The 15,298-nt window shown below is 36.7% G+C and overlaps 1 protein-coding gene and 1 long non-coding RNA gene across 2 annotated transcripts; one reads left to right on the top strand and one right to left on the bottom strand.

Moving 5' to 3' along the window:
- The first annotated feature begins 260 nt into the window (after positions 1–260).
- LOC126605024 (protein NODULATION SIGNALING PATHWAY 2-like) lies at positions 261–2,089 on the top strand. Its single transcript, XM_050272375.1, has one exon. It carries the CDS (start codon positions 401–403, stop codon positions 1,940–1,942), a length of 1,542 nt encoding a protein of 513 aa, XP_050128332.1. The 5' UTR covers positions 261–400; the 3' UTR covers positions 1,943–2,089.
- Positions 2,090–9,007: 6,918 nt separating this feature from the next.
- Positions 9,008–10,821, bottom strand: LOC126605025 (uncharacterized). Its single transcript, XR_007616821.1, has 5 exons — positions 10,651–10,821; positions 10,454–10,519; positions 10,273–10,352; positions 9,446–9,490; positions 9,008–9,261 (listed from the first exon to the last, which is right to left on the bottom strand). It is a non-coding gene; the product is annotated as an uncharacterized LOC126605025 (long non-coding RNA).
- Between the last annotated feature and the right edge of the window lie 4,477 nt (positions 10,822–15,298).

Genomic DNA, 15,298 nt, shown 5'->3' with positions numbered 1-15,298 from the left:
AATTAAATATTGATTACTGTACTTATTTCTTATTGGGTGACACACCATATGGTTTATAAATTTAATCTATAAATTTAGTTTTTCTAATATTACCCCAACAAATTTAATCACCTAACATTACTCGTTTGAAAATATGTTAAAACTTAGGGGCAGCAGTGTAAAGTGAATTAAATATATTTAACTAATCATGTCTGATTAAGTCCCGCAGTGTATAAAACCAAGCTCAACCTTGGGCAGGATGATCATGATGAGCCCATCAATTAGTCGATATTGATATCTTAAGTATTAGCTTAACATACTCCAAACTCTCTTGTTCCACATCCTTTTTCTCCTCTGATCCCTCTATCTACCACCACTTCTCCACCAAAACAAAAACCTATTAACCCGTTAACCTAACTGCATGACCCAGTTGCTGTTGAGCTCAGCTATGGCTATTGCCATTGATGGGCATGACCTCGATCTCGATTTATCCGGCTCCAGCACCACCACCACAAGCACCAACACCGTTTCCACCGACAACTGGTACAACTGGTCTCCGGTGGTGGACTGGGATGCTCTGGAACCGACGGACCATCTCACGGGCGAAGACTTTCATGGGCTCATTGAGTCGATGATGGAAGACCAAGACGGCAGCACCGAGGTGAACTTGTCGTCGGCCCAGAACGAGCATCTAGAATTAGAAGCATCTAATGACACAACGTCGTCGGCAGAAATGATGACGTTAACGGACGAAGATGGCAGCGCTAACGGCGAGGACTCGAAGGGGTTGAGGCTTGTCCATCTGTTGATGGCGGCGGCGGAGGCGCTGACCGGCGCAAACAAGAGCCGAGATTTGGCTCGGGTGATATTGTTTCGGCTCAAGGAGTTGGTCTCTCCAACTGACGGTTCTAACATGGAGAGGTTGGCGGCGTATTTTACCGAGGCCCTCCAGGGTTTGCTAGAAGGCGCCGGGGGTTTGCATGGTAAGAATTTGATTGGGAATGGGGCCTACCGCGATCACGGCCACCATCCGACTGACGACGTGATCGCTGCGTTTCAACTGCTCCAGGACATGTCGCCTTATGTTAAGTTTGGGCACTTCACAGCCAATCAGGCGATTTTAGAGGCCGTGGCCCACGATAGCCGGGTCCACGTTGTGGATTATGACATCATGGAAGGGATCCAATGGGCATCGTTGATGCAGGCCTTGGTATCCCGGAAGGAGGGCCCACCTACCCCACATCTTAGGATCACGGCCTTGTCGAGGGGTGGCAGCGGGAGGCGGTCGATCGGGACTGTTCAAGAGACCGGTCGTCGTTTGACCGCATTTGCAGTGTCGATTGGTCAGCCATTTTCTTTTCACCAATGTAGATTGGATTCTGATGAGACGTTTCGACCGTCCGCTTTGAAATTAGTTAAAGGAGAGGCCTTGGTGATCAATTGTATGCTAAACCTCCCACATTTTAATTACCGTTCTCAAGATTCAATTGCTTCGTTTTTATCTGGATCCAAGACCCTTAATCCGAGACTAGTCACTTTAGTCGAGGAAGAAGTGCGGCCAGCAGGGGACGGAGGCTTTGTGGCCCGCTTCATGGATTCATTGTATCATTACTCGGCGGTATACGACTCCCTCGAGGCCGGCTTCCCAATGCAAAACCGAGCCCGAGCCCTAGTGGAGAGAGTGTTCTTGGGCCCTCGAATAGCCGGGTCATTAGCTCGTATCTACCGTGCTAATGAGGAAGTGGGTTGCTCTTGGTGGGAGTGGTTGGGCGCAGTAGGGTTTAAGCCAATGCCAATAAGCTTTGCCAATCATTGTCAAGCAAAACTTTTGTTGGGTTTATTTAATGATGGTTATAGGGCGGAGGAGGTGGCCAATCATAGGCTGGTTTTAGGTTGGAAGTCTCGTTGCTTACTCTCAGCCTCCATTTGGATGTCACCCTCAGAACCTGATGTTATCAATTAGCTCCTTCAAGTTTTTTATTTTCCTTTCAGCCCCTTTTTTCTCACTAATAAATTATCTTTTTCCAATTTAGCTAAACTGCCAGCAAAATTTAGAACCAAATGGTGGTCAAATTATTGTAGCAAAACAAAATTTCGGGATTTCATTTCAGGCCAATGCAGTTGAGAGCTCTTTTAAGTATGTCTACCTTGTTGTGTTTGGGACTTTTAAAGCTTTAAGATAAAAAAAGGATTTGGTTCTCTTGAGAATAATGGGAAGGATGCAATATTTTGTGAATATATGTAAATGGCAGTTTATCAAGGAGGTAGACAGGAATGTACATGTTAATCTTGCACATAAAATATTAATAATATGGGAAGTAATTTTCGTACACATTTTTCTTTTTATGCACATCTCTTTTTACTTTGTCCATCAATGCACATATATCATTTTCATACAGATTAAGATGCTCTGATAAAAAACAATTATTCACGCACATAAACAACTAGGTGCGTTAGCATCTGAAAAATAAAGTAAAAAACCTTGTCGTTTAATTGGTTTTGTTTGAACAACTAGTAATAAACATTCCCAAAGGTCTTGCAAATAAGCTAGTAAAATGTTCCTCTTCACATTCTACCACTGCATGGATTAATATTCTATTTCACTTTTGAAGTCAATAGTCCCTTGTACTTTCGCGTTCACATTAGAACCAGAGTTATCCCCTTTACACTTTTTAAAACAAAAATTCATTTTACAGCTGGCCTTTAGCTCACAAAAAGAAATTTACTTTAGCAAAAACAGCTTAAGAAACAAGGAAATATGGGTTAGTCTTTGTTTCTCTCTCTCTCTCTCTCTCTATCTATCTTTCTCTCACTCTCTCACTCTCCAGCTTAAGCCTTAAGAACCAATGAAATATTAGGGGTGCAAACGGTTTTGTGTGGTTTAGGGTAAAACCAAAATCGAAACCAAAACCAAAACCAAAATTTAATTTGGCTCCATTCGGTGTAGTTTTGAGGTAGAATCAAAATGGAGTCAAACCATTTCGCTTTGGTTTAGTTCGGTATCAAATGGTTTTGGTTTCAGTTTGCACCTCACTTGTACCAAGTCACTACTTTGGTTTTGGTTTCATGCAATTCAACAAAAAAAAAAAGTTGGTGTTTCAAGTCACTACTTTGAAATTTTGAACCGTTCAACCCTTTCCCACTCGCTTTCCTTTTGGACACTTAGTCTTCGAAGGTTTAGGAAACCTTTGAGCTTGTGAAAGGGCTTGAGAAGGCACTCAAGCTTGAGAATGTACTTGAGAAGACCTTGAACTTTGTGAAAGTAAAACCGATGAATAAGAAGCCATTGAACCTTGTGAACGAGAAGCTTGAGATAGACTTGGAGCTAGTTGTTGGTATTGTGGATTTTATTAGAGAGGCAATGCTTGAATTCGAATTGATCAACTCTACACAATACAAAAATATAAACAATATAAATTACATTAGTTGTTATGAACTTTAAAAAGTCTAAAAATATTTTTATATTATGCGGTTTTTGGTTTGGTTTCAAACTGAAACCGTTTCAAAATTGTAAAAATCGAACTGTTTAGTGCGATTCGGTTCAGTCTGTATTTTGGTTTCGGTTTTCAGTTCCAAGTGTCCACCCCTATGAAATAGGTTAGTTTTTGGTTTTCTCTCTCTCCCAAAAAAGTTACCCTTAAATCGAACAATATTTTTGTATTGTGTTTATATTCACCCATAACATCGTAAATTAACAGTATAATATGATGCTGACATTGTAAACCAACTTGTTACAGTAACAACAATGTCATTCTATGTCATTCTATGTTAGTAATAATAGCGTCCTTATTCTATGTGACCTTGGACTATAAACTATGATGATTTTAGTGTAACTTTAAATTTCTTGTCAAACGTTACATGTTAAAACATTAAACGTTAAGATAGGAAGTCCAAAACTGAATAACAATAATGAGTCATTTCATGATATTCATGAATAAAAACTAATGTCTATGTACTATAACACGATGCTCATGGCATAACAATCAACTTTGGTAGTAAAATAACTAATATCTAAACAAAGATAATCACTTAGCACTACGGTCTCGTGATATTCCTCTTCACTTGGAAGTGAGAGGTCTTAGGTTCGAATCTCGTGGATGACGAATTCAATACCAAATTAGGCTGCATATTGTGTGACTTAGCCAAACTCCCCCTCTCCTTAGTGTAAAAATATCGATATAGATAGTGAGACATCAAACTTCAGATGGCTTTTTTTTTTTTTTTTCAAAAGTTAATTTATCAAGTGAAAGTTTTATTCATAACGCAAAGGAGTTCAAACGTCAAACAATTGCAAATAAAACTGATTTTGAACCTACATGGAACCCAATAATTTAACCCTAGATTATTGACTGATATAAATAGAATTAATGGGTGTTGGTAGTTGGGATATATCGATCTCCTCCATGTGTTACCCATCCCTACTTATGGGACAATATCGTAGGCAAAGCAGATTATTCTCGGAATATGAATTTAAACAAGCACTAAATTTGGATTTTCAGTACACCCGTGTACGTACATGACAAAATAGCTTGAGATGCTCGGTGTTCCCATCCAAAGCACACGTCACCAGAAATTGTGCTCCCAGGCAATTGCTCAGAACCTTCAAACAATGCAGCGCCCACTCTTTCATAGATTAATGGTAATTAGGGTTTTTTAATTACACCAGATGCATTAATTATTTTCGTCAATAGCTCGTAAACTTTAGATAACAACAATTTAAAGTACATTGTTCTCTGCCCGGAAAGAAGTCTTTTCAACTGCAATAAAAAAGGATGGAATTAGGTCATCGGATTGGCGCTTATGTGGTGCTAGTTGAAGACTCTCCGACACCAGTTAAATCTTGTTAATGAAATGAAACAATAGTTGTTTTTAGGAGGGTTATGCATGAGAGTATCTTTCAAATCCCAATGAAAAAGTGCATAGTACTACGGTAGGGGCAAATGTTATAGGGGTGTGATATCCACACACCCCATTTTACTTCTCACACACATTTTTAATTTTCGGCCGTCGGATCGGATGAATTGAAGAAGATCAACGGACATAAATTATCAAGAGGTGTGTGGATAACACACCCCAAATTATATTACATCTTAACTCGTGTAAATGTTACTTATTATCTTGGATTTCTGTTAAGGGTTGTTGCTAAATTCTCAAATTAAATGTTAACTATTATTTTTTATTTCTGTTAAGGGTTGTTGCTAAATTCTCAAATTATAACACATGAATTTAGAATTTAGCATTCATGATTATACACATGGTAATATTATGTGAGCGAATTGTAACACTATATGGGCTTGCGTTATCGAAAAATTTCTTTTTTGCACTAGGTGTGTTCAGAGCTTACTTATCTATAAATTGTTATCAAAGTTCTAATTCTTGGAAGTTCTCTGTATTATCAAGCTTATAATATCCACCTAGTGAAGGATATATTTGCTTCATATATACCCTATGAAATTTCCCATCAGATCTACATTAATTTGGGAGGCTCCAATACTTCTAATTTCGTAACCAAGAGTTTTTTTTTCCCACTATCTATATATTGGGTTTATTTTATAGTTTTTATATATGTTTTATGTTGCAATGTTGCAAAGTCTACCTCAAATTTACTTATGATGTTAGTGTTAAAAATCAAATGATGGATTCAAATAAAACTGTTTAGAACTATATTTGGAGCAGAGACCTTGTTGGCGAGCTAATACTATTAAGTTTGTTTCTCTAGGAATTATTTTCGCACGTTATTTGGAGTTGTTGCTAATTATGTGAGATTTAGGGGGTTGTTAAACTGTGGTAGGGTTAGGGTTTAGAGAGAGAGAGAGAGAATGATTGAAAGAGATGGAGCTGGAGGAGGATACAGCATTTGATCTGCATGTGTACGAGAGAAAGATGGCCATATCGTTTTATGCATGGGTTTTGGGATTTGACCAACCCCTACAGTTGAAAGCAGGCAACCGGTATCTGGATCAGTTCTCCCAGCGAGTGCAGCGAAACATGAACGATTTGTGTATTAACTTTTCCTTTCTTTTTTTTTTTTTTAGCGCAAAGGAGCCCTTCTAAGATATCTGAGCTCCAAAATCTCATAATAAGAGGCTGCAACGGTAGCTGGTTTTACTTTAATATATGCAAAACCAGAAATAAGAATTGATCTCTATATACTTTTTCTATGGCCTCCCTCTGCTATATATTTCACATGTAGGGGGTCAAAACTAGGGATGGGCAACGTTTATGGTGGCCGAGTAACCGCGGTTATTTATCCATAACCGTTTATTCTCATACCCGCATAACCGTTTACCCGTTGGGTAATTGTCTAAACATTTATACTCATACCCATAACCGTTTATAAACGGTTAGCCATACCCATCATCGTGTAACCATTTAACCATAACCTTTTAATACTCATTTACCCATTTATCATTTTTAAACCAGTTTATCCTTTCTTTTTTACCATTTACTCATTTTTCACCTGTCTACGTGTTTTTTAACAACTTCAAAATTAAAAAAGAAAAATTTTTCAAAATTTATTTTTCTAACAATTAAACACCATTATAGATACATTCATAATACATTTATGCATTTTAATATTTTAAGTTTGTATACCATTCCAATAATTGAAATAATAGTTTATGGACGTTAGCAATGAAGGTAATATAAAATTTGCTAAGTATTCTTGGGTTACGAAAACTGTTAAAGGACAGTATTCTTGGGTTATTTGACTCACAATGTAAAATATTAACATAATATATATAATGGACCATGAAATTTAAAGTGGTTAAGGAAAACTATATTATATTAGCTATAGAAATCATGCACTATAGTCAATAGCATTGATCTAAGTTTTGTCCGATAAGGAACATGGTTTGTGTTAATTTTACATATATAAAATAAATGGGTAAATGGTTACCCATTTATAACCACGACTAATACCCATAACCGCCCATTTAAATTTCGCAGGTAAACGGTTATATCCATAACCGTTTATTTATCTAAACAGTTACCTATAACCGTAACCGTGAAATTTAAATGGACGGGTAACCGCGGTTACCCATAACTGATGGATATTTGCCCATCCCTAGTCAGAACTCAGAAGAGCTACTAATAAGGGTGGGCACGGTTTGGTTCGGTCTGTTCGATTCACTGTCCAAATGAGGACCAAACTAGTTTATTTTTAAGGTTCTGATTCGGTTTGGTTTTTCATTTCGGCTTTGGTTTAGTTCTAGTTCTTGTTCTGTTCGGTTCACTTTCCGGGCAGTTTTGGGCCTAAGCACATTTAACTCTTTTTTCTTTCTTTTGTTTGGGCTTTAAGAAAATAGTGTCATATCTAATCAGCAACCCAAATATCCAAACTGAAGGCCTGCATTCAATTAGTCCAAGAAGCAAAACAATCAAATCCTAAATCAATATACAAACCAAATCAAAGCAAATCCTTTTTAGATACCAAATCAAAATGCATAAGATAAAGTCTTAATTATACAACTCAATTCATAATTTAAAAACTGAAAGATCATAATAAGCACAATGTTGTCACGTATTTAACTGAAAGGGAGAGGGGGGTGGGGCGACAAGAGAGAGTGGAGAAAGTGTAGGGATTTCTTGTATATATGTTTTTCCCTCCACACAATGCCTTTATTTATAGTAGAAGATAAGGAGAGGATTAACTTGTCCTCCAAGTAAATACAATCCTAGAGGAAAAAATAAATAGTAACCAAATCTATCTAGGATTTATATAATCATAATCCAAGAATATCTATAATACTCCCCCTTGAGTGTGTAGATACTCAAGTAGATTCATGATCTGTAAAAGTTCAGAAAGTCGACTCGTTGGCACTAAATGGATCAAAACTACAACTTTACCAAAACAATAGATAACGTCCCAGCCTCTACATAACCCATCAACATAACTTCATAAGTTGACAATGTACCCTAATTTGTAAAAAAAATTCACATATATCAACAAATTCTACTTAATTAAATCAATGAACATACATAATTAACCTTAAAGCTAGCCTAATTTATACTACTTAACAGAAATAACAAAATTAAATTCCACTGTTCCATTTTCAAAACTCACCAAATTTGAAATTCACGAGGAAATCAAATATGACGATGGTTATTGCAGAAGCAATCTAAGCTTAGCTTGAGTGAAGCGAAAAGCACGTCCTTTCTTTGGAACCCACTGCACAGCCTCCAACCAAAGTCCCTTGATTTTCTTCACTGCTGTCTGGAATTTTTGTGAGACATAAGCACAGAGCAATGACGATACCAGAAACAAACGAAGCGAAAGCCCAAAAAAGAAAAACGAAGCGATCGAAGAAGAATGGCGATGATGTAAGACAGTTGCTTAGCAATTGCAACAATCCCTGCCGTTACATAGGTCTTATCGATCATCTGAAGCTTCCAATTAACACTTCCCATCAAAGCATTACAAGAAATATTATTACACATTCCAAAATAAAGGAAATAAAAAATTCAAAAAATATTGTACAATTCAAAAAATTCAAGTTTGCAACTGGGACGGTGACGGATGAACATGAAAGGAAATCAGGTTGGCAGGTTCTATGTCTGGAAGAAAATGGAGAGTAAGAAAGAAAGATAGAGAAAGAGCGAGGGAGTTGAAAAGAAATCCTAGGGGTGGTGGTAGGATTTTGTTATGCTTAGAATCCCTTCTCAAATCCTACAAAATCTCTTATTGAAAGAAATCCTTCAAAAAATCTATGAATTTTTTAATACCTATAGATTTGCAAGGACTTTATAAGAATCCTTGAAAATCCCAGTTAACTACATCAGGATTTTAAAGTCTTTTAAAATTCTTTAATTGACTACCCCTGTATTTGAATGGATTCTTTTAAAATCCTTTAAAATCCTCATTTGACTACACCCCCTTACTTCCTTTTTTGAAAAAAAAAATTAAAATCATTTGACTACACCCCCTTAATTCCTTTTTTTGAAAAAAAAATTAAAAACAAATTATTATTACTTAAGGAAGGAGTAGGGTTCGAAATTATTACAATAATGTAAGAAAGAGAAGAGTTCAAAAGTATTATAATAATTCAAGAGAGGAGAGCTTTGAACCTAGAATGTATGGTATAAATACAACGCTCTATCCACTAGAATGTTGAACCACACATAAAAACTAAAAACAAAACATAAATCGCAGCACACAAGTGTAATGTACCCCGATCAAGAAGAGAAGATATTTACCCGTAGAGAGTTTCAAAAATATACTTCAACTGTGCAATATTAACACCACAATACCCATTCCTTATCTTTAATGAAGACCACCGCTGGCTGCAAAAAAAAGTGCACATTATCAGGAAAGTAATTTTCCCTTCTCAGATAAACGCAGGGATAAATCGATCGTTTAAAAGTTATTTAATTAGCCTTTAACTATTAATTAGTGAGGATATATGGTAAAAAGACAGACCAATTATTTGTTTTTAATTATATTACTGTTCTAAGGGCGGGCACTTACCACAGCACGGACATTGAACCATTTCATTGCGTAATCAGAGTCTTCCTATAGGTAGAATAAACCAACGTCAGGACTACCAGTTTTTAGGCATAACCAGAAATAATATCATAACTGCTCTAAGTACAGATGCATATATAGCTAATGCAAGTACAGATGCATAGCTAATGCAAATACATTTGTTTCATCAGGTCCAGAAATAAGCCATCCTTAAGCAAGGAACATGTAAATCAGCTAAGCGCCCATCAAACAAATGAAGAATTGGTGAATGAAAATGCAAATATAGGTTAGTTGATCATGGTCAATGACAACATTTGGTCTCCGGGCCGGTTTATCTAAATTAATGAAGACAGATAACTTACAAAGATAAATGAGGTAAAAGTTCATAGTAGCCATTTTCCTAAAAGTGCATGATTCAAAGCCAAACATACTACTTTAAGAGAGGGGGAGGCAAGGAGGGCAAGGCCAGGCCCGGTGTTACAACGGCTCCGCCTCTGCTTAAGAACCATAAGAAGATAACTATACAGACAGCTGTTTAGTATTTCTAATCTTAAACTTAGAAACGGGATCCAACACTTAACAATGAGGCATGCATACTAACGAATGGGAAACCCGAGGAGGCCAACGGGTTTAAAATTCCCCTTTTCATGTATATATATATACCATACCCATGCATATAAATGTAACATGTTCTGAAAACATGTACTTACCAAACATGAGAATGATCTCAATCCTCTATTCAGCAAAGAAAATATGGGCTCAAACTTTTTAAAAGGATAAGAAAAAGAACGAAACAAGATAACAAAAGACCAAGTTGCAAAATGGCGCACCTTAGAAGCATCAATCTCAGATCCTTTGACATTTGAGCGTCATTGAATCAACTCTCGAAGGACTTGATTCATGATGGAGCCTGCACAGAAGAATTAAATTAATACGCACCGATTAACTTGAAGGAGGAAGGTATTTAAATTTGAAATTTGATTGATAAAAAATAAATTCTTTGGAACTTACAAATATGAGAAGCATGAGAGGCGGCAGGTGCAGTGAAGAAGAAAACTAGTGACATATCTTTTGAGCCTAAATGAATGATATATTTGCGTCAATGAATTGGGAAAGGAAAAAAATAAATAAAAACAAAATTAAGAACTTGACGAGACTATATATAAGTCCTAAGTCGCAAATCAAAAAGTAAACATTTACAACCGTACACCGAAGTTTGAACATTGCCCTTCGAAATTGGAGCTCTGAGTTAAGGCTAGTAAATCTTGAGCGACCTGAACTAGAACGTCCTGAGGGTGAGGAGAGGCTCCGGTGCTGCTGCAGCAGAAAATAAACATTTGGGGAGCGGAGGGAATTGGAGAATGAATTGGATCGTGGAGATGGTGTAATTGGGTTTGAAGCTAGGGTTAGGGTTTTCAGAGTACGGTGTTGGATACAATTAGAATTGGCAAGAAAATTCCGTACCAAAACCTCTAACACTATGTTTGGATGAGGGAATTAAACTTGAAATTTAGATAAAAGTCAGAATTTATAAATTGACATACACCAATTCCCTTGTTTTGATTCATAAATATAGAAATTTAGAATTTCCGTATGGAAAAAGAACTTGGAATTTGGGACCTCCAATTTTCAAGTTTAAATTACATGTAAATAGGTTTCATTTCCCAATTTCTATGATTGAAGGCTTAAAATAACAAATTCCGTATTCAACTCCATTGTTTTTTAGATTAACCAAACAAAAAAATTCACAAATTCTAAAAAATAAAATCTCGTCATTTCAATTTCTGTCATTTTAAAATTTCTTAGTAATCTTAAATTTCTTCATCCAAACATAGTGTAAATTCCTCGCCATTTCCCTTTCCCGTTTCACTTCTCTCTCTCTCTCTCTCTCTCTCTCTCTCTCTCTCTCTCTCTCTCTCTCTCTCTCTCTCCGTGTAGCAAGTTTAACTGAACCAACCCAATTGAGCCGAACGAAACAGTTTTGGTCGGGTTAAGTTTAGTTCTTGGGTTTGCCACTTACCGAACCAAACTGGTTACACTTACATGACTTGAGTTGGTCTACTTTTCAAAATTTGTAGTTTGCTAATATACCGCTCGATGTTTACTAAGTTTCTAAAATGCATAAAACAACGAGCAATATTTGACCAATCCATAAATTTTTGAATGTCAGGTGAACAATCTAAACCGTTCATCTCTCGCAATCCACCAAAATATGAAACTTTAAAAAAACATGACTGAAAAACCTTAACGGCGATGACCAAACCAAGGCATAAACATAAACGACAATCTGATAGTTACTATTGGCTGCAACGGATTTTGCATTATGGGTACATGATTTGTATTTCCGTCCTTCATGAAAGTTGTATCCCTTGTCTGTACCAGCGTTGCTATTATTTTTCACATTTTTCCATTTATGAAAAAAATTACTTCATTTTTTACAAGTTTATGGCCAATCTAGTGAAAACACTATTCACCACCATTATAATCGTTCCAAAATTTCACATTGCCATATGACCATGACCATCACGTAGAGGATGTGATCCCGAGCCTCTCCATAATTTTTTGGATTTTAACATTTTTATTTTATTTTTTATCAATTTTATTCATAAAAATTCAATATTCCAAGGGAATTTTCATGTGACGTTATCTGACCACGCCATGTGGATAATTCAGGGGGTAGTTACAGCTGAAGAAAATGCAGTTTTTTTAGGAGAGAAATGTTTATGAAGACAATAAATCTTTGCTGCCACATGGTAAATCTGGTGGTGGAAGGGAGTTTTTACCTCAGCCTTTATTGTTGGCTTAAACATCCAATCATACCCTACCATGTCTCCAAATCAGGTGGTTTCTTCTTGGGAGTTTCTTTTCTAGGGTTTTGTGTCATAATATGTCATAAACTATCATCCCATGCATAATAAAGTTACGACTGCAGATTTAACACCCACGTTGGCAGATGAATGGTTGGGAATAATTGTAGGGACCTCTACTCTTGGCATGCAAAATATTGGTGAGGAGGTTATGCCCTTTATGTGCCTCGATTGGGTAGCCATTATCAAATATGGATAGCTTTCATTTCCCCTAGGCACCTTAGGGGTGCAATGTTTGCATGCATAGATGACTTCACTATGCATATATAACTGCTATATTGGTCATCATTATTTGGATGTTGGTTATGTTGTACACACCACCTTAATCCTCTATTTAAGGGTGGTGTTGTTAAGTTTGCATGCCATAATCTCCTTGCTATCTCATCATTCAAACCCCTAAACTGAAAACTACCTCTTAGTCTTTCACTTTTCCAATGGCTTTCAACTTACGAGTTCCGAGAACTTCCTTCTGCCGTACGAGATCAATCTCATTGCCCGATCTTCCTTCATAGGCAAACCCATTCTCAATCCATAACCATGGTCAACCCCCAATTGTCGGGGAAAAAGATAACTGTAAGTTCACATTGGAGAGGGGTGTCACAAGGATTGACACCAACAAGATCACTGTGAACGTGACCCATATGAAGTCTAGGGTGTTGATGGGAAAATGTTTGGGAAATCCAAGGACGAAGAGTTCTCCATAGGAAACTTGCTCTGTGTTGGAAACAATGTGTTAAAAACAACTTCTTTGTGGACCACTTCAGCAGCAAGTGGTTTATGGTGGAGTTCAATGACGAGAACAAAGTTGATTACGTCATCAAAAATAGTCCTTAGTATGTCAAACAACAGATTTTCCACTTCAAAATGTAGACATAGCACTTCAAGGAATCAGACCGGGTAACTTACTGGAGGGTGGTTCAAATCGCTAGGATGCCAATGCAGTTTAGGGACCGAGATATCATGATGACCATTATAATCGATTACGAGCCTTGTAAGGATGGATGATGGGTCTATTAATTCCTTTAATGCAATCCTCATCAGGGTTTTAATAGAAATTGACGTTTGTCTGCCGCTCAAGCGAGTACTAATCATGAATGGGGATGGATGAGTTGTCAACTTTTATGAGTCACGAAAAGTTATTTGAGGCATGCTTCTATTATGGGAGAAGGGCAGTTGAGAAATATGGATGTGGTATGGAAGAGCTAGAAGTAAGTTGGTTCCTCGTGAATAAGATGTTCGAGGATGAGCTAATGTGCTGCCACCTAGTGTTAAAGATGACTATATTACATTGGTAGACTTAGAAGATGATCTCATCCTTTGCTTCCCATAAATAGCAAGTACCAAGGATGATGGTCTAGGGGATGAGTTAAGAGTGGGTCCGAAAGGGGATGATCAGGAGAGGATGATTGTTATTTGCAGTTCGTTCAATAAAAAGAAACAGAGATGCAATGGCTGAAGGTGCAGGGAGTAATAAGATGGTCAGTGATGACAACTGATGATGGAGTTGAACATTTTACAAGTGCATATGGTTTAATTTCTTGTTTTAATTTATGATGTATTACTTTATGGTTTAATTTCATGTTTAAGATGTTTTAATTTATTCTTTATGTTTTAAGTAGTAACTGTATTTTGCATTTCGTAGGTTCTTTAATATCTCTCAACTTTTCTGAAATTTTGTTTGAATATGGGAATTTAACAATCCAAGCTCAAACTCATTAGCCTTACTTATTATATTTGCTTTTTTCATCGCTATATGTCCTTATTTAGTCGCAGAAAGTATTTGTGAATGAGCCTTTCATAATCCTCATTGGTTGAACATGTTAACGAAATAAATGTCACTTACGCATTAATCGTAGTGATAACTGAGAATGTCACTTACACATTAATATTTCATAACTTGTCACATACATTCATTCGTTATACAAGTACCAATATGGAAAGATATTAACAAATAAGGGTTGGTATCATAAACTGTCATAAACGTTCCTTCAGCATAATAGTTGATTTCATAAATTCTCATCAACATTCATCCAACATATAAAATTGCAAGGGTTACCACTTACGTCATCCAAAACAAGTAGCAAGTCCTCACACAATTGTCTAACACATTAAATTCATCCCACAAAATTACAAACGCGTGAACTAATGGAAAAAGATCTCCAACAAAATATGTCAACAATATAATAGTTGTTTTTGGACTAACATTGTTCATCATATTATCTCCCTACACTAACACTACACTAAAATTCTTACTTTTAACTCACTCTACACTTTGTGAACCCCGTGCAACATGTCAATTGCCATCCTCAGTCACAATGCAGGTATGTTGGACTACGTAATTACATCCAAAGGAAGGCCAGTGGGCAACAACTCAATCACTTTTAAGGTGAAAATACCGTAATTCCCCCTGTGCAATACAACAATTCAACAAGTTCATAAACAATTAAATAATTTAACTAAACTGAGTAACAAATAAGTGAAATTTCAACTCATTCGTTCTCTTGTTATAAGGACCTTGTACTTACGTAGATTGGTCAAGGTCTCTTCTTCACATCCCTTAACGGACTAAGGAGGACATCCAGTAGGATGTGAGTAATGGGAGCCAATTTTAAGCCTCTTGCCACGTGTGAGTGACCGTCTTCATTGAGTCATACACAGATATTGTCCTATCTTTAAGATTCATCTCTACCAGCACCCAATGGTGATCAAGATTGAAAGGCATGTACACCCTATCCACATCATCCACCCATGATGCACCAAACTCTACTCCCTTCCCCGTCACAGTTATGTACATTACTAACTCATACTGTTTGGACTCAACCATTTTCTGCTCTCTACTTTTCAATTTAGCATTCCTCTCATCGCAGCTTTGTTGACAGTAAGACTATCCACAACTATAAAATGTATCAAAAAACATGTACAACGCTTCATTGAAATGAAAACAAACTCAACATCACAATTGCCAAACTTTTCAATATTATGGGAAATT

This window comes from Malus sylvestris, chromosome 15, assembly GCF_916048215.2.
Source record: "Malus sylvestris chromosome 15, drMalSylv7.2, whole genome shotgun sequence".
In the NCBI taxonomy this organism is placed as follows: Eukaryota; Viridiplantae; Streptophyta; class Magnoliopsida; order Rosales; family Rosaceae; genus Malus; species Malus sylvestris.
Note: the sequence above shows the minus strand (reverse complement) of the source record. Positions and strands in the feature narration are given on the sequence as shown.